This window comes from Atta cephalotes (genome assembly GCF_000143395.1).
Source record: "Atta cephalotes unplaced genomic scaffold scaffold00086, whole genome shotgun sequence".
NCBI lineage: Eukaryota > Metazoa > Arthropoda > Insecta > Hymenoptera > Formicidae > Atta > Atta cephalotes.
Window position 1 is genome coordinate 142,779 of NW_012130150.1, and position 19,688 is coordinate 162,466.

General features: G+C 35.6%; 1 protein-coding gene across 1 annotated transcript in view; it reads right to left on the reverse strand.

Annotated features, from left to right (window-relative positions):
- Positions 1-5,308: 5,308 nt before the first annotated feature.
- LOC105624703 (receptor-type tyrosine-protein phosphatase kappa) overlaps positions 5,309-19,688 on the reverse strand; it is a 47,652-nt gene continuing 33,272 nt past the window's right edge. Inside the window, exons 2-13 of the mRNA XM_012206057.1 lie at positions 14,855-14,982; positions 11,398-11,485; positions 10,750-10,826; positions 10,341-10,475; positions 9,991-10,131; positions 7,662-7,822; positions 7,432-7,567; positions 6,867-7,116; positions 6,709-6,785; positions 6,074-6,313; positions 5,568-5,912; positions 5,309-5,389 (exon numbers count right to left, since the gene is read on the reverse strand). Of these exons, the coding sequence (XP_012061447.1) occupies positions 5,309-5,389; positions 5,568-5,912; positions 6,074-6,313; positions 6,709-6,785; positions 6,867-7,116; positions 7,432-7,567; positions 7,662-7,822; positions 9,991-10,131; positions 10,341-10,475; positions 10,750-10,826; positions 11,398-11,485; positions 14,855-14,982 (1,859 nt within the window). The remainder of the gene's footprint in view (positions 5,390-5,567; positions 5,913-6,073; positions 6,314-6,708; positions 6,786-6,866; positions 7,117-7,431; positions 7,568-7,661; positions 7,823-9,990; positions 10,132-10,340; positions 10,476-10,749; positions 10,827-11,397; positions 11,486-14,854; positions 14,983-19,688) is intronic.

Genomic DNA, 19,688 nt, shown 5'->3' on the forward strand with positions numbered 1-19,688 from the left:
GAGAGAGAGAGAGAGACATAGAGACTTAAGCTTTAGAAAGTACTAACTTATGAGGTAAGAGTGCATCCACACCGACATTATTAATTCTGTTTCGCGCAAACATCTCGTCAAAATACCGATACATACTTTATGTATATACTGTATAATATTTATATACATATACGTCTATCTACATTTAAATGTACTTTCCGTATAATCAATTTTAGTGCGTTGTCTCTCTCGATCCTACCTATCTCTAAAAAATTATATAAGAGGAACGCGGTTAAATCTGTATTAATTATACATATATAAGTTTTATGCCGTTAAAACGTTAAGTGCCGCGCCGAACGAAGAGCAGGCTTGGCAGGCGCACGCATCTGCGTGGGAATCGCACTCTCTTGAGTTCGCAATATTCTTCCAAACTCCCTTAAACTTTTCCTTTTGATAAAATTTTATCAATGATTTTTAAAAATGAATTATCATAGGTACGACGATTCATTAGAAGTTACGTAGAAATTTACTGCAAAAATCAAGCAAATGAGAATTTAAGAATTTGAGAACCACAATTGATTCTGTCAATATCGCAAGAATCTTCTTTAGAAAGAACGAGAGGAGAGAATTGCGATGTCATTCGACGAGAGAGCGCGATTCCGTGGACCCATTCAGAAAATCCGGCGCGCAGTCGGAATTGAATCGTCGATGAGGACTTCTTTTGCGCATGTTTATTCTCTCTTTGTTTAAATACAATATATATCCACATGAACAAGGCACTCTCTGCTCGACAGAAGGATTTTTTGCCGAATTCCTCGTCCTCGCGCGTCGAGTAAAAAGTCTCTACAGCCACATCGAGCTTTCGTTTCCATTTTGGGCCATCTTCTTCCTCGAAAACGTCGAGTAAAAAATGGGGGTGCACTTTAGAATATTTCGATAGGAGCTCTCGCATATCTCGGATTTCGTTCTGTCGAAAACTCCGGAATTAGGCTCTAAACTGGACAGATCCTCTTCATAAAGCTGTTATTTTTTTCTAGATCACACATTTTCCATATTTAATTTTTAATCTTTTTTTTCCGTCTCCCAACAGTCGCAAAATCGAATTTCATTATACTTTCGAGAGAGGATGTCATTTTATTTTACCAATAGAAGATTAGCAATACTTTTATATTATGCAATAGAGCGAAATGAAATGTGGCATCTGTTATCCCCATGCATTTCAAATTTTTTTTCATTTCCACTCTTTACTTGTTACCATATTCTCTATGTATTCATTGTATCCAATAGCACTGTCCAAAAAAAAAAACTGCAAAAATGCAACGGGGATAATTTGAAAGCTAAAAAACCGTATTTAGCAGATGCCATCATTATATTCGCTTATACAAAGTAGAACTAGAAATTTCTACTCTGCTGTTCATATGCATTAATTTCGATTAATTAAAAACTAATAGCGATAGTATACAAAGTCATCTTAAGACGAGCATTATATCAGAAAAATATCTGTTTTCGAATTACGCAAATTCATTGAGAAATTTTTCTACTAGGCGAGTTATTGACGAGATTTTAACTATTAATTTGTTTGATCTTAGAAGCAACTCAAAAAAGAATGCTCGTACCGAATGAAGACATAACTGTTATTATGAATCACTCAATAGATTTAATCCTTTCAGTACCTAGGCTTTGTACAGTAATATTTTTCTATATAATGTTTAACGAATAATTTTATTTTTATTTTTCTTATCAATGTATAAAATATGTGTTAAGACAATTTATTCAATTCTGTAAGATATTTTAAAATCGTATTACAATTATGTGTGTATGCATGAAATGATTTTTTTTTCTAGAAAGATAGATAAAAAATGTAAAATAGATATATCTTTTATATAGGATGAGAATATTAATAACAAAGTGAATAATAAAAATTGCAGAACTAAAATTTTTAGCACTTACAATATATCATCAGAATTCAAATTCTTTTTCTTTAAAAAAGCGAATAATCAGAGTTGGGCTCTTAGAAGATATTAAAACAAAATATTAAATAAAGAGAATGAGTAATTAAGAATCTTAACACGTGATAATTGGTTCTTTTTTTTGTTTAAATAAGATATTAGAAATTACGTATTTGGCACAATGCACTTGTGTTTAACATGGTATCGAAAGGATTAAGGCGAAATGCAACTTTATCTGCATGTCTTCTTACGGTACGAACACGAACCAGTGCCACAGAGAATTTCGCCCACGGGCAGATCGACGTGCGTTATAAAGGGAAGCACTTGGTCCGTTTCTGAGCAACGACCGATCGGCAGTCGACCTTAGAACCGAGGGTGAAATTCTCCGGCTTGACGGTCTCTTCGACGGAGATTTTGCCGAGTCGCTTCTTAACGCGGAACGGCGTCGACCGGGGCGATATAATCTCGTAGAGATCGCTAGTTCGCCCTTGAACATCTCCTTTAGGGCTATTGATCTTTTGATCGATGGGAATGGCGATATCTACCTCGGTGCAATGATTCTGACTAGGCTTTTTCGGTTGTTCTTTTTCCACTGGGTCGCCGACTAGATCTTTCTTGTTCGTCTCCTCGGACGGAGAGTTGAAGACGCTCGAGGAGCAGCTCTTGGAGTCGCAAATCAACGTCATGTCGGGATAATCGTCGGTCTCCTCGGTTTCGGACGGCAAATCTCTCGTAGAGGCCAAAGAGATCGTTCTGACTTCCGGCTTCTGAGGCTTCTCTTCGTCGGCGTAGTCCAACGACAGACACTTCTTCTCGAACAGAGCTGGTCCGGATGATTTCTGATTTTCGGTTTTGCTCTCCTTGTTCTCTTTATTTTCCCTATTTGATGTAATTTTACCCTCTTCTGTAGTTTCCAGCGAGTTAATCATTCTCGACGGACGTCGCACGCTGTTCTCCCGCTCTACAGAGAGACAAAATTCCTTGTCTGTTAGCAAAATACGCTTCGGCATCCGCACCGGCTTCTGATCGAGATCTAGATCCTTTTCCCAGGATGGGGTCTTTAACAGGCTCTTTACCTTGCGCAATTCCGTTAGCAGATCCATAGTTTCTTGCGACGGTTCATGAAAGATCCGCCTCTTCGGTCGTCTGATGGATGCGTTTGTGTCTGATTCCTGATCGGGATGATCGATTCCTTCCTGTTTTCTCAGAATGGATCTTACCGTACCTTCTTGACTCTGATCTCGCTTATTCATGGCAGTTTCGCTTACAATTGTGTCAGTCGGTGCAACATTTTCTTTCTTAGGTGTGCTCTTTATGATTACATCAAGATCCCCTGGTAAAAGATTCAGTCTTTCTTGTCGACTTATTGCTCCCGGAGCGGCTTGAGTGCGCCGTTTGAAAGCTGCGTAACTCTCCATAGGTATTTCCTGCATCTTAAATTTGTCTTGTAATTGTTTGAATGTCTCCCTTGTATACTCTCGATGAGTCGCCAGCGAATCTTCTGACGAGATCTCCCGTGTTCTCCCGATGTTATCGGTCATAGTACGAGCGGCAGTGACGAATGAAAGAGCGTCTTTCGCCAGGAGATTGTCCGAGGAGATGCCTCGCCTTTCAAACTGATTGTACTTGATTGATCTACGTATATTCTCGATCGTTCTGATATCCTCAATGATTGATTTCCTTGTTTTCGTCGGGGAAAGAATTCCTCTTTCCAGAGTGCTCCTCAACTCGATCTCACGTTCAGGAGAGACGTTCGAGATAGGCCTCTTCGTGGGTGAGTTTGGCGTGCTGTCGTCGCTACGAATGATCTCGTGAGAACCCTGAAAGATTCTACGGCGAATTATAGTGGCTGATTCCTTCTTCGTGCGTTGCGCTCTTCCGCGTTGGGGCGAGTTGTTCCAGCTGTTAGTTTCACTCGGTGAATTCAAACACGTAGTAGAGGAGGATATTATCTCATCGCTTGTGGTCACTCGGCACTTCAATAACTCGGCGGTCACGCTGGTCGGTCGCTTCTCCAATTCTAACCGTGACTCCGTTCGCTCATCGCTGTTATCTGTCGGCAACGAGCTCGGCCCTGAATCCAATACATCATCTAAAGACGTATTGTGCAACGTGTTTCGTTCCTTCGCTGGTACAGTGGACTCTAGATCTTCCGTCTCGAAAGAGTACATCTTCAGCAGGAACTCTTTACCCGATCGTCTTCTTTCGAAGATTGTTGTCGCTGTTTGTGTCTCTGCATCATTTAGAGATTTGTGTTGTACTTCTTCTAAACGGAAAGTAACAGGTATTACCTCTGGCGTTTCAATTGCATTTTCAACATCTTCTTTGATGGCAATCTGCTCAATGTCGTGCCTGATGTTATTTTTTATTCCGTCGTGATTCTTCATCACATCGTTCGTCCTCATCCTAAATTCGTTCTTGCGTTCGTTACGCGGCGTATCGAAGATGAATTTGTCTAAAGTTTTGGACGAGCCGATCTTGTCGAGGAACGGTCTCTCGATGGCTTTGCTGGGTCCGATCTTTTCCAGATAGGGTTTGCCAAGAATTCTCGGTGTCAATTTCGCCAAGAATGGTCGGTCCTCAGTTTTTGAAATGCCTATCTTCCTTAGGAACGGTCTCTTCTTTTCCTTGTCTTTGGTGACTTCGAACGAGCGATCACTCAGCCGATCGTTGCTGTAATTCGACGAATTATCACTGCTCTTGGAACGGGCCCGTTTGTTCCGCGTCGCATACGGTGTCAGCGGTGTTCTGGGCGTTCTCGGGGTGAGAGATGGACTGGGTTCCACATTCGGGCAGGTCTCATCCAACAATGCCATCGCAGTCATTAGATCCATACAAGCCTTCCGCGGTATCGATATTATCGGCCTCGGGAATTCGCTCTCGATGCTGCTATTCCTCGTTGAGTTCAGATCCGGTTTGCTATCCCTACCATCGGTATACGAGCACGAGGGATACGAGCTCCGATCGCCCATCGGCCCCGGTGAGGTATCGGTCGTCGGATAATCCTCCAGGTACCAGGGTGTCACGCTGAGATCGTCCGGCCTCGAGGCAGGACTCTGCGGTGTCCCTGTAGCCTTGCTGACGGCGCCTTTACCACCAACAATGTACTGTGACTGTTGCTGCTCTTGACTCTGCTCCGTACCACTTGACGATGGTGCCGTTCCATCGCTAACCGATACTTCGTTCGAAATACGGCTGAGAAGCGGCCTGCGATAGCCGGAGCAAGTAGCAAAATGTGGCGGCGCCGGCCTCGCAGTCTCCACGATGATGCGACCTTGGGCACAAGGCACTACCGGTTCCCCGTCCGCCGGTGCCTCTTCCGGGGTCAATGGCAGCGCTGCTCCGCGACCGAATTCGATGAACCACAGCTCGTCCCTCAACTCGCATTCTCACTTCTTTTCGTTCATGTCTTTATTTAAATAGTGCAATACATAGTGTAGAACCAAGTCATAACAGTATTTGTACTCCGTCTGGAAAAGAATATTACATATGTTTCTCCATATGTTTTGTGTCTTATATTTTTATATAAGACACAAAATTAAAGTATTTTTAATAAAAAAATATGTTATAATATGCTAACAATATTATAATTCGAGAAACGCGTAAGAAATTTAAAGGATATTGCATTGTAACGTTATAATTATATACCATGTTTTCCACAAGCTGGGGTCTGTGTCTGCGTACAGTTTTTACGGCTTGGAAAATGTCAACTTCTCCATGTTGAATGACCTGTTCTATACACGCGTTGGCCGCACAGTAGACCCCACAACGACTTCTTCCATCGGGCGAAACCACAGCTACTGGTCCGTAGTCTGTTCGTTGTCTCCATCTCTCAACCATATTCATGAGTTCTACTAAGCTATTTGTGGACGTGGGCACTTTGTGACCCATTGGCCAACAAGTTAATTGAAACAGTTGCACGGTCTTCGGTGGTGCTTTCACCCCCGCCATCAATTCCGTCAATGAGACGATTTTCTTATTTATCCTAAAAACCTGAGAAATAATTCATACAGATAAAATAAGTAAAATATTATCATCGTATTTTTTTTAATACATATGTAGATTTTTTGTGAAGATTCAAATAAAACCTAAAAATTGAAAACTTTAGGTGAGTGAAAACTTTATTTTATGATGATTAGAGAATCAGTTCTCACCCAGGTTTTTATATTGGTGTAATGATTGTGACTGATGTGGTCAATCGTAAACACGGGTCCATATTTCTTGGAGTGTCTTCCTTCAGGCCAAAAACTGGGAAAATTCGTGGATCCCTGAGGTGGCACGCAGAGAACTACTACCGCAGCGCATTCATAGTCGTAAACTAAAGACCAGAATTCACCGCACGTGTGTCGAAGGGGCCATTCTGTTACGATATATTCTCTCGGTTTCGTGTAACCCTGTGTGGTATGATAGTGAATGAATGTTCTTTGAAAGAACGTAGAACTTGGCAACGATTGCGGGAATGTATCTCGAATGTAAATGCGATATATACTTCGATCCACCAAATATAAAAGCTTTTTATATTTTCGATATTTATAAATTCGATACTTTTTTTTATCGTTTTTAATATTATATAATAATATAAATATAAATTGAACTTAAAAAGAAATTTGTGTCAGTGCATTTATATAAACGCTAAAATAATTAGTTTCAGTTTTAATTATTAGAGAAATGCACTTTGTACAAATTTCGTTAAAAGTTTATATCTAAATTAGAAATGCAGATTTCATAGTGATGTAAGAGAAGGTAAAGATAAACCAGTTAAGCGAGGTGATTTATTTTACTGACTTACATCCACAAAGACAGCATTGATGTAGTCTGTGAAACTGTTACCCTGAAAGCTGGTGAGGTACGGTCGAAAGTTGTCCGCTGTAACAAAGGAGGAGATTGATTTGTACAGCGTGGAAAAGCTATTTGTTGAAGTTGCCGGTCGTTCGAGTTGAAACTCACGTGGAACTACCAGGACATCTCTATTCTTTTCCCTGTTATCGGCCCTATGTCCACCGGCGCAATCGCCAATCGTGAAACGCGGCGTCTGCTTGCAAATTTGCTGATACTCTCGTTGATATTCGTTCATCTTAGTTATCGGATTTTTTATACTCTTCTGCTTTAGACGTTGCGATAATTCAGCTACGGGAAACCACGATGTACCGCATACGACGAATTCCTCGAGTGTGTCGTATACGAATTTGTACTGTTCCTATTATATTTGAATGAATACATGTATCGAAATATAAGAAGAAGAAATCAAAGTTGTCAGATTACATCATTAATAATAAATTTTAAAAGGATATCAGAAGAAAATTAAGAACAATTATTTGAGAATAAATTATGAAAATGATTCGTTGAAAATAGGAGCAAATCTTCCGCGCAAATTTTTTTTTTGAGAAATAAGAACTTTTAATAAAAAAGAGAATATAGAAATTAGAATTCTTTATATAAATAAAAATTGAAACTTTTAATTTAATGATTATTTGTGATTATTAATTTAATTGATTATTAATTATTATTCTACCAAATTTTCTATGAGTCCTCTCCTGCTCTGCCTTAACTTCTTCAAGTAGCCAAATACGTCAAACGCATCTTCCTCTTCGGCTAGCTCCATGTTCGCATCGATCGCTAGATATACTCCCGATCGTCCTCCACCATCGCTTTGTGTCACAAACAAACAAATTTATTATCTCATTAGCGCGAGAGTGGCTCGTTGCTCGCTTTTACATAAATAATCAACACAAGTGTCCTTACTTGCAGTGGACGACCATAGGGCCGGATTCATTCTTTATGGTTGATCCCACCACAGCTCGAACACGTCGTCTAAATTCCAGCACCGCATTTCCAAAGGGACACGTATGTGAGTGCCATTCTGTGTAATGAAATTGCAACAACGTCCTTTCTTCCGTAATCTCCTGAAAACGTTTTCGCATACAGAATTACAACGATCATCTTTCATGATAACAATCATTTTCGTCTCTCGTTCGTTTCCTACACTTTATATTTCATTATCATTCTCTATTTTTCTCACCGAATCGTTCGGAACACGTACGTGAGATTAAATGCTTCAAGATTTATGATCGTTGCTGAAATGCAGAAAATCGCCGTCTGACAAATTAGCGACGCGCGGTCGCGGAGTGCAACTTGCGTTGCCGGCAGATTATTTTCCGGGAGTGAGATTCTCCGGTATTGTTATCCCAACAATGCCGCGTTAAACTCGACAATTGCAGTCGCATCTTGCGCTGCCCGGCCCGTGTTGCACATCGGGGCGTTCTGTAACCTCTCAGCTTGCTTTGCTATTCCCGGAATGGGGTTACGAGGTTCTCTTCTTCTATATTAAATTTCGCTCAGCTAGTAAATTAGTTAGAAAGTAATTACTTTGTTGCGTCTACTGTTCAATAGAGAAGTTCAATACTCGATAGTTTCATACGGTTCGTTAACAGTCTTACATCGAAGAGTGCTGATCGCGATACAAACAAGAGACTAAATTCATCAGTTTCACGTGTCGGTACTTGTTTCACGACGAGATTTGTTGAAATATGTAAGATATTTACTTAGCAATGATATATTGGGTTATCCGGAAAGTTCGTGCCGACTAAAATTTAAATTTTAGTATACATTTATTAAATTAAAATTTTCTGCGTTTCAATTTTCCTTCAACATCGGCACGAACTTCCGGACGACCCAATATTATGAATAAAGAGTTTATAATCTTCCTATTTATATTTTTGAGAATTGATCAATATGTTATTGATATTTGATAAAAACTTACCAATCTTTTTAAGAAAATATAGATAGACATTAAATAGGAATTTTATTAGAAATTGAAAAAATAAGGTGTATTTAGAAATTTTTTTGAAGAAAACTTTTATTCAAACGTTTTTAATTTTTTATTCATAAAAATGTATTTTTATGAATTTTTGTATTCATGTGTTAAATTTTTCATACACAAATCAAAATTAAAACTTTTAACTTAATCGACACATTGCCTTTATTATTATTTAATTATTGAATATCTTTTTAAAATATACAATTGGTGCAAAGAAGATAGACTGTTATTATACATACGAAAATAAAATCTTTGTTACAAAAGAATACACACATGAAAGAATAAACACTCTTTCTTGGTCAATGTACAATGAAAAAGAATATATACAGAGGTTTCGAAAAGTAGACGGAGACATTAATACGAAGGAACAGCTTTAAACCTGAGAGAACTCTCTAGATAACGGAAAAAAGTTGAACGAGAAAAGGACTAAGTAAGTAACGATGCCGGTGGTGGAATCAGATCACAAAGTGTGCGGCTCGGAAGAGCTTTAGAAAGTCACTCACAATTGTCGTTCCTCGTTCTCGTAGATAAAAGTGCAATTAAATTAGCCGCTCGCATAATAGCTACTTGAGCAAATTTATTCTCATTCATATCGCGGATTCGTATCACATTTCGCATTCGGACAGGGTCTAAATGACAAAAGTGATGCGATCTATATACGGTTAATTTAGCTAACTTTGCTCTCCATTCCTTGTTCCATTCATTTCTAGGCCGAGACAAGGTTTCAAGTTGGCATCGACTATATTACTGACCAATTTGGGCCAACTACTGTCCAATTACATAATCATTCGAGTTCCTCGCGGTTATTTCATAAAAATTTCCCCGTTAAAAAGAAGAAAAATTGGTCCATTCAAGGATCATCCGGATAATTCTCGTTGATGTGACGCCCGTCGCAAGTCCTGATTTATTCCAGTCTTAATATATACGAATATTCGAACAATGTCGCGGTGGATTTACGTCATTCTATTACCAGTGATAAATGACATCGCGAATTTTTCAACTTATACAAATTCGGGACGAATCGAATTACTGAATTGTCAATTGATCAACACGAATATTTGCGCTTTCTCACAAATATTGAATTTAATTGTTCTTCACGCGTTATTCATTTGCTACGTACGTCAAAGGTTATTAATCTGGGATACAGGTGATTTTTTTCTTTTAAAGAATAATATTTGCTCTACTATTTTTCACATTTAAATTTATATTGTGAGAGAAATACAAAGTTTCTATGTGAGTAGCAATTACACTTACGTTGTTCTCATTCTTTTTGTACAGCTTTATCGTCCTTATATGAAAATTAGCGAGTTCCTCTTCTTTTAATACGGAAACGCCGATACCTCCATATTCCTCGTCTTTTTCTTTATTCGCCGGCCAGTATTGTACACACATCACCTGTAAGAGAAAGTTGTGGTTGAAAAGCTGTAGGGTGTAAAGAATTTATAAAACAGACTCTAAGCTCTCTTAAAGCTGACTCGCAGTCAACGTCATCGTGCACGATAAAGACTGCTTTTTGCGGCGTGGCAACTTTAATGGACACTATTTCCGAGCAGTGTGTTATGTTTCTCTTTTTTACGAAAGTCTCGCTGTAAATGGCTTTTTACCCTGATAAAGTCAAAGGTTTTCGTGAGCATAACAATGCAGGAAGCTTGCTCTTGCCAGACCATCCGCCAGAATTCGGTCACCGTGTTCTCCATAGGTCCCTGAGTGACGATATAAGCGTTTGGTTTCAATATACTCTGAAATGTAATATTCGACACTGTAACTTTGATACTCGACGCATGATTAATGTTCATCTAAGTCCGCGCAGGTGTAATAATCAGCTTGCATAATCTTTTATGCAAGAATGTGTATTCAAATTCACCGACGAATTCCCGCCTTTTCCGCGAAATAAAAGATATTCAATTAATTTATTGGATCATATGAGATCAGCGATCTCGAAACGCGCTTAATCTTTGATCTTTGCTTATTGAGATTGTAGATACTTATTATCAAATATCATGACATACTCACATCTACGTAGGATGCATTAACGTAATCGGAATCAGGCTCGCCTTCTATCGTCTCCAACACTACCCTATTATAGTCGTCTACGAAAAGAAGCGAAGGGAAACATTTTAGTCCTTAGGTGGTAAAAGCTCTTATTCTAGAACGGAAATAAATCCTCGTTAAAGGAACAGGGTACCGGCAATTGCAACCATCTTGCAACCGTGGTTTATTTCCTCTATTGCAAGAAAGTTAATTAACGAAAATCCGGAAACCATCAACCAACTCGCGAAACAGTTATTATATTAGTACAATAGATTTATTTCTGTCGATATTACAAATTTTTTTTATTTTTTAATACGAACTCATAATAATTAATGCGACAGACTATTTCTATTAATGTATTAGAATCTTTTATTTATTCAGTACAAACTCTATTATTATAATTAAAAACGTTGAATCTGCAAAGTATACTTGCAATTATACCCGCTTGTTCGCAAATCATTATAAGAGAAAGTGCTTGATACGCAGCGCATTTCAAATCGATGTTTTATGTCATTATACGCAATCAATGCGATTCTCTTCCAGACATGGAAATGATAACATGGTGACTGAATAAGAGGCTTAGCTTAGATTACATAAAAACAGAAAGTGTTATCTACGACTAATACCTACATGGAATACACTTTTGATTTTGATTTTTTTCCTTGTTTGCGGTTTTTATGGCGTGTCGGCACGAATGCGTTTCCACCTTCGTTGCTGTCTGCAATGAACATAGAAAACGAAATATAAACTAATGAAATCTCAATATAAAAGCCTTACAATTATCAGGAAATTTTGCGATGTAATTATTTATTAAGCAGAGAAACGGTGTAATTGATTATTTTACGTCAATTGAATACGTGAAATTATTCGAAAAGCGATACTTGTGATAACGACTGTTAATAATACTGGAAGCTTTAATTCACGGCTTTAATCCACAATGTTATTAGGCTAGCTTTTGCAATTTTTATTCTTATAGTCATTTCATTTAGAAAGTAGATTATTATATCATGTGTCAATAACAGAAGTTATTATTACCTTTGAAATTGATGTTAAATTGAATACAACATATAAAGGATCGATTTAGGAAGAAATTGTTGTTATATATAACAAACGAATAAAATATTGTAGAAGATATTTCTTTTGCCCTTTAAAGACCTGTTCCTGCGATGAAGCTGACAGCTAATTATACAAGATAAAAGTCTGACTATAAATATGCTTGACGTGAAGAAAACTTATTACTTTTTAAAAGTTTCAAAATAAATATATCGAGAAGAAAATTCTTAATCGAAAATTCTTAATAGCGCAAAATTTATATCACGTTGCGGTTGATGCATGCAGATAAATTCAATTTTTGCATAGAAAGCGCGTTATTTTTTTCGTGCGCTAAAATTTTTTTATATTATCAAAGGCTATATGTGCAATCGTTCGCGTCGATTTAATTGGATCAGTGAACATTGCGGATCGTACTTTTGGTGCAGTTAACAGCTGCGATATTCGAACGGTATATATTTTGTGCCATACAGTGTACGTGAAAATCTCCGCGTAGTTTGCTTTGGCAGTAGTGATTGCCCAAGCTCTGAGATTCGACAAATCAGAAAATTTATGCGACTGCATCCTAAACATATGTCGTATCACTTAGCTAAAATCACCGAAATTGTTCGTGCAGTTGTTTTTAAGACATCGTCAACGACACATACTACAACAACAATAATACTATATTGCAACGCAATCGATTCCACTCGTCGTAAAGTATTTTAGATTTTGGCACAATGGTTAAAAGGGAACATCCTGTTCAGTACATTCTGTTGTTACCGCTGTCATTAATAACACTTTTGCTACTTTGAAAATTTAATTAATTCATACATAATTGCGCAATTCTTGCAAACCGGAAGTTTTTCGCATTCCCTGCGCGCTTCATGAATACGTATGACGCTTTATCCGCCAGTATTTGTCGAACATCAGGAACTTTCATTTCCGATAATGCCGGGTGAGTTTAATTTAAAAATCACGCCGAGATGATTTTCGCGTCGCCGCACCGTGCCGGTTGGATTAAAATTCAGCAACGACCATCCCCTGCCGTCCGTCCTATCTGTTCAACCCTCTTACTTTTCTTCTCTCGCCGTTATCCGCAGATAGTCCACCGAATTTTTCCTATCACAGGAAAAATGCTGGATTGGTTGCGGGAAAAAAAGACGTAGAAAAGAACGCGTGTGACGAAAATTTCTCGACACGATGACAGGCTGATGACAGAGCGTCCAAAGTGGCTTCCATATAAAAAGGATCGTTTGCCATATAACCCGCGATTATACAATCGTTAGGAGTCTGTGCTGCGAGGACACAGGATATTCCGGGATAATCTGCTGGCGTATAAACTGCACTCGAAGGCAGCGTCGTCATGCATACTGTACGCGAACAGGGTTAAGAGCTTTCTCGTGTCGATGGCGGATGCCCGGAAAAAAGCTGTCCGCATTTGCCGCGTTTAGGAAAGCATTTACCGCGCATCACGCAAATTCTTCGCAAAAGCGATGCTTAAGCTATCAGATGATGTAAATGTAAACTTTTTGATACATCGATTCTCCTATGTAATATTACACATGAAAAATTGAATCTATTGTAAAAATGTCCAAGTGAATTTAAAGTTCTTTAAAATTCTGTCTCCTCAAGTTGCAAAAATATAAAGGATGCCTTGCTAAGACCATCCATCAACAATTGGAATTTCTCAAGAGTAAAACTGCATACATAGAGGAGAAATATTTTCTTCGTAATACAAAGAAAGTAGATCGATTTTGCGCTTCGAGAGACGGACGTGAAAGCAACTTGGTGAAATATGTAAATATTGCCTGAGATCTCTTGTCTCCTGAAACAGCAGTGCAGGGTGAAACAGCAGTGCAGGGTGAGATATGAAGAGAAGAAAGGAGATCGAACGAGTGGATGGACCATTTTCTAAGGTGTTGCAGTTAAGAATTCACTTGTCTCGTCATTCGCATGAAATTCCTATTTCATTGTGTGCTATTTGCATAATAATAGCATGATGAGTTGATCTAAGAACTAAGTTATAGAAAGAATATTAACAATAAATACTTAAGTTTAATGGTAGTACAACCAAAAGATATGTGTTTTAAGTCTGAAATTTTTAGGATTAAATCCTTCTTGTTTTATACATTAAAATTAATAACTTTGATGAATTCAAAGAAGATTATTTATAATAAATAATATATATTTATAATAAAATTATGTACAATAAATAAGAAAATATTTTACATATAAATTACATTAAAAAAAAAATTACTATTTAATTTAAAACTAAAATTTTGACATTTACGCTTTTATAAAAAACAGATCAAATGTCCAGAATTAACATGATGTTCATAAATGCAAATTGATAATATACTCTCGAGATTATAGTTTTCGTTTTATAATCTTCTTGGATCTCGAATGTATTATACTAACGCAAATTGTCAAGGTAAAACCTATATCATATATTGTGGAATTTCCGAAACAATTGTCTAATGAGAAACCGATATTATGCTGAGTTTCAATTTCTCGACCTACTCCTTCTCAGGAGGAGTTTCGCTTTGTCTCTTGGCTGTCTGCCTATCGCCGAGTACTCTGTAATATCCACAAGTATGCCTATACGTGCCACATGAATGTATATAGCATCGGTTGCATCACGTATTTCCGATATATGTATCTATCAAGCAAATAAACTTATTCCGGTATCTGACGACGCGGTGTTTGCCTTCAATATCTGTGAGATATTGGAAAATAATTGCGTAATAAACAGCTGTTACGAAATAATAACATGTCTATAGCAATACGGTCAGGAAACAATAACGTTTAACCACAATCGCGTAAGCATGTTTCCTTTAAATTACGTATGAGTCTGAAAAGCGAACAGTTTCAAGATTATAAGATGTAATGAAGTATGACTAATTGTTATAGCCAATAATCGATAACGCGTATATCGAAGAACGTGGCGAGGAAAAGGTCGTAAGAGTTGTCGAAGCGAAAAAGCGAGTCCGACAGGACTGAGAGGTGACCGAAGTTAGATGAGTTGACAGGAAATAGGATTTACTGGGCCTCTCACCTGAAACTCCACTCGGTATAGAACCGGGAATTTTCGGCGCAGCTCGCACAGCTTCGGAAATTGCGAAAGCTCGGTCGGAGCAGTCGGCAATGTGGTGCTCAATTTACTGCTTCCCAATTCTTCCGTAGCTGTGAACAGAAAGATGAGAGGATCTTAATATGGCTAATAGCGACGATAGTACTAGATGATACTAGACTAATGAACTATAAAGTTAATTGATAATGGTAACATCATTTTATCGCGCATACTCAGAGTCTGGTAACTAGACTTTGTGTATAGCATCGTTATTTACAACGAGTACAAATCAAATTACAAACAAATCGTATTATATAAAGAAAATGCCATAAAGTTAAACATTTTTTTTTTCGAGCAACTTCGGATTAAGTAGTTGTTCGCGTTAAGATTTCTCGCTCGGGGGCATGGATCTCTCTCGAGGGTAGAAAGACGAATGGAAAATGCGGTAAGCCAAGATGTGAAAGACAGGCGAGGGTGAGACAAACCGCTACTTCGCTTCAGGAAAATTTGCAGCTGCTTGTCACTTTCAGCACTTCCTTCACGTACATACGTATGCCCTCTTGAGACACGTACATGCAATCATGTTAAATGGCCATAAACATGTGCACGTAAGTAGGTATAGCTAGTAGTATGTCGTCGAAAATCATTAATCCGCTGAGAAGTACGAAATCTGCGCTGCCTAGTTGAATATAACCGACATTAAAACGTAACGACATTTCCGACGGTTTCATAAAAGTTGAAAGTATCCTTCTAATATTATCCTAATTACCTCTCATCGTTTCAATAATATAAAGGCGAGTGCGTGATTAACTTCAGTATGCTGTATTCTAGGAAGATTACGAGTTGAATTCTCCCGCATTGAATTTTTTAGTGTCTTTAGAATTATTTATTAACAACATAGAGAAACATAAAGAATTAAGTATAATCATGTGGAATATTTAATCATGGACGAAAATAGAGAGAATAATTTTTTGCCGTTAAAATTACTTTGATATTAATGCATTTAAGGACTGAAAGTTGCTGATATAATCGCATTTTACACTTAGTCGATCTAGATTTACAATTTGTGGAAAGTTTGTTATTGACATTTAAATGTAAAAGCAATCGATTCGCGTTTCGTAATGCCGGTGTCTGGTAATATTCATATATGTTCCATACGAATTTCAACTGCGTGTAATGCCACGCTTGATACATTGAAGTGGAAATTAAATTGATTAAAAATATGATAGAAGTCACTCTGCCAATGATCTCGATAGCATATGCAACAGAATATCGCATTTAAAATCTAGATGCAAAATTCTATAAATTACTTATGCACGCGTTTCGCGACATATGCACATGCATGATGAAAATTTTAATCGAAATATCATATTTATACGATGAGAGATCAAAATACGTAACGTAGCCTTACTATTTTAACGATATTGTTTATTCGAAAAATTATTTACTTCTAAAATTATCGAAAAAAAATGTATATTAACATATTTAAATAACATATAGAATAAATATATTTAAATATAGTAGAAAAAAATTTCTATCATTTAAATATGTTAATATACATTAAAAAAAAAAGATAAAAGAGGAAGGTAAAATGATCAATTTAATCATTGAGATATTGCAACAAAAATCATAAAAAATTTTATAAAATGCACTGTTATAAATTTGAGCAATTTTTTTAAGAAAATATATTATAATAATATTATCAGTTATTTTGATTGCCTTTGGTACCAATGGTGTTAATATTTTATATTCTATATATATTCTTGCGTTTAATAAGAGCCAATCTTAAAATATAATCATTGCAATGTAGAAGCTTTTGATTATCTGACCCTTACAGAAATGCAAAGTTGACTATACGAATACAACAGTATTCTCATTATCCTTTGTCTCTTTCGGATACAAGAAATTACGATTACCTGCGACAAGGTATATACAGCTGCTTCCGTTCAATGTCGGCTTTGTACTTTATCGATACATGTAATAATATAATGTTTTTGACGATATATGATAATATTTTTTTAATTAATAAATTAAAATACAGACAATTAGAATAAATTAGAATTTGATTTCAAACAGAATTTGATTTGAAATTAAATATGTAAAATTAATGAGAAAGTATTAATAATTTTGATAAAACTTTTAAGCAATAAATATAACTTGAAAAGGAATTAAGATTATTTCCGTTTTTTTCTTTATTCTTTGTCGAATATACATAAAAAACTGAATTTTTTGATGAATCTTCAAAACGGATGCTATAACGTAATAAATTTAATCCGGGAGTAGTCATCTGATTCTTTTACGATTTATCCCTTAAAGTGTTTTTACAACTCATTTCAAACCACTCTATTATTATAACACATATTATATATTATTCATTTTATTTTTCGATTTATTAATATCTGAGAACATTATGAATACAAATTTAATTTTCTAAAAAAAGTAATCATAGAAACCAAACAAATATTAAACGGAATGAACACGTTGTAATTTATAATAATAATAATAATAACGTTTCTAAAAAGAATTAAATAATAAATATTGTAATTAATATAATTTTTTTTTATTATGTATTATTGTGTGCAATTGCATATTTAAAGATTTGTAAAGAATAATTATTAAAAAAAGAAATTATGTTAAACGATATCCATAAAAAACAATTTTAGAATTTACGTTTTTTCATTGCTAGAATATAAAAACTAGAATATTAAACACCTAAACTATTTTCGGGTTAAAAGGTGCACGAATATCAATTTCCTATTTGATGTTTTTCGACAAAATGATACATTCCAAAAAATCCGTATAAATGTCACACGTCCTATTACATTTCTGCATGCCAAACCGTAAAAGAGCTACGTGTTTGCGTTGGTTGTTTATCGGTTCGCATTTATCGGCTCGGTACATCTATTATTAGAGCCATAATACACATCTACAATGTATCAAATCAAGTTTGCTGCATCGTAATCTTGATTGCAATATATCGAATATGTTATTATGTTGAAGGATTATACGAGATATCGGTATATGAAAATATATAAAAATTAAAAATAAAACATTAAGGTACAATATATAGAATAACTTTTAAAGATTAAAAGAATGAAGAAGATTTAAAAGATGATTTTATATAATATCTTCTGGAGATAACCTTTATAGTCTAAGCAATATTGATTTTTCTGCTAACTTTTTGTTTTTGATGTGTAAATACTGTAATGACAAGATAATATTAATTTATAATTAAAAAATAAAAATATTAAATTATTCAATCTTTTATTTTAATGATAATTTTAATAAATAGAATTAATAAATATATGTAAAACATTCTATTTTTTGTTTCATGATTCAAGTTCTGTGAATGAACGTGAGCGTAATAAAGGAATCTGAGAGAAGGAGGTAGACCGAGGAGACATCAGAGCAATAACAAAGCAACCATAAAGTATTTTATACTTTTTTCGTTAAAAAATTAAATACCTGTTTTTCTATTTATTTTTATTGCTTAGCTAATAATAATAATAAAGTAAAACTATAGAGAAAAAGGCGTACATAAAATTTTATAATTTTTTGTTTAAAGAATTTTTATTTCATTTTTTCGAATTCTATAAAGTTTTTTCATTAAATGTTTATTTGAAGAGATAAAAGATACAATAACAACGTGTAACAATAAAATTTTTAAAATTTAATTACTTTTGACGCTTCACACAATAATGGCTGGATATATTTGTATTTTACAGTTGTTATTCAACATAGTTTGCAACGTAGTCTACAACTCCGCTGTTGCGCATCAAATTGGTGAGTGATAAATTAGTTTTTATTATAAATTGAAATTTTTTTGTAACGGGTCCATGAAAATTACATTCGGATGTGCATCTAAAGTATTTGAAAATTCAAATCAAATATATAATCATACAAATGTATGAATATAGATTCATTATCGTTAATAAGTTAAAAATTGCTTTAATTAGTTTTAATTGATTAAAATTGATTAAAATTTTACTTAATTTTGAATCAAAATTGAACCGTTCGCAATTTTAAATATAAAAATAAAACTTTATTTAATTTTGTTCTGCCTTTTAATACGTTTTAAATTCTCGGCCAGTACTAGCAATTTTTTAATGGATTTGTCATTGATTTATCAGGAAATCTTTGATGTTAGTAGTCATAATTATGTAACGCAATTTCTAATTAATATTTACTAGATTACATTCTTTGAATTGAGTTGAAATGAGGTGAAAATTCTCTTAATATAAATCTGTCAAGAGAACTAATCCATGTCATACAGAGATTTGAAGAGAGAGTTACTTAATTAGTATTCTAACATTGTACATCTTTACAACATGACTGTCTAACAAGTGATAATTAATCGACTTTTTTCTTTTCTTATCAAGTTCTAGACACAGTTAAAACTATGCAAATATACAATATTTTTTCGCATATTCATAAGACGTAATTGCAAGTAAAAATTAAAACGCTAGGATTTATACATTTGTTATCTCGGATGAATGCGAATCGACTATCCTGCTGAATTAACTTGTATAGGATTAGTGATGATACTACTGAGAATTGTGTTTTTAGTCATGCAACATTCTCGGATCGGAGAACGCTGGACAATTCTTCGATCGCTTTGAAAAGTTGCAGTTCTTCGTGACAGACGCAATGAATTCCAGCAGGGCGATTCGATTGCTTTCGAAAGGGTTTCGCGATGATTACACAGAGCGATTCGCTGAAGGGTAACCTGACCCCTTTCACCGTTAACTCGTAGAGAATTTTCTCAGCCGATCTTTTGATCGACAAGTGTGTATATGTCCAAGCAAATATTGCATATCTC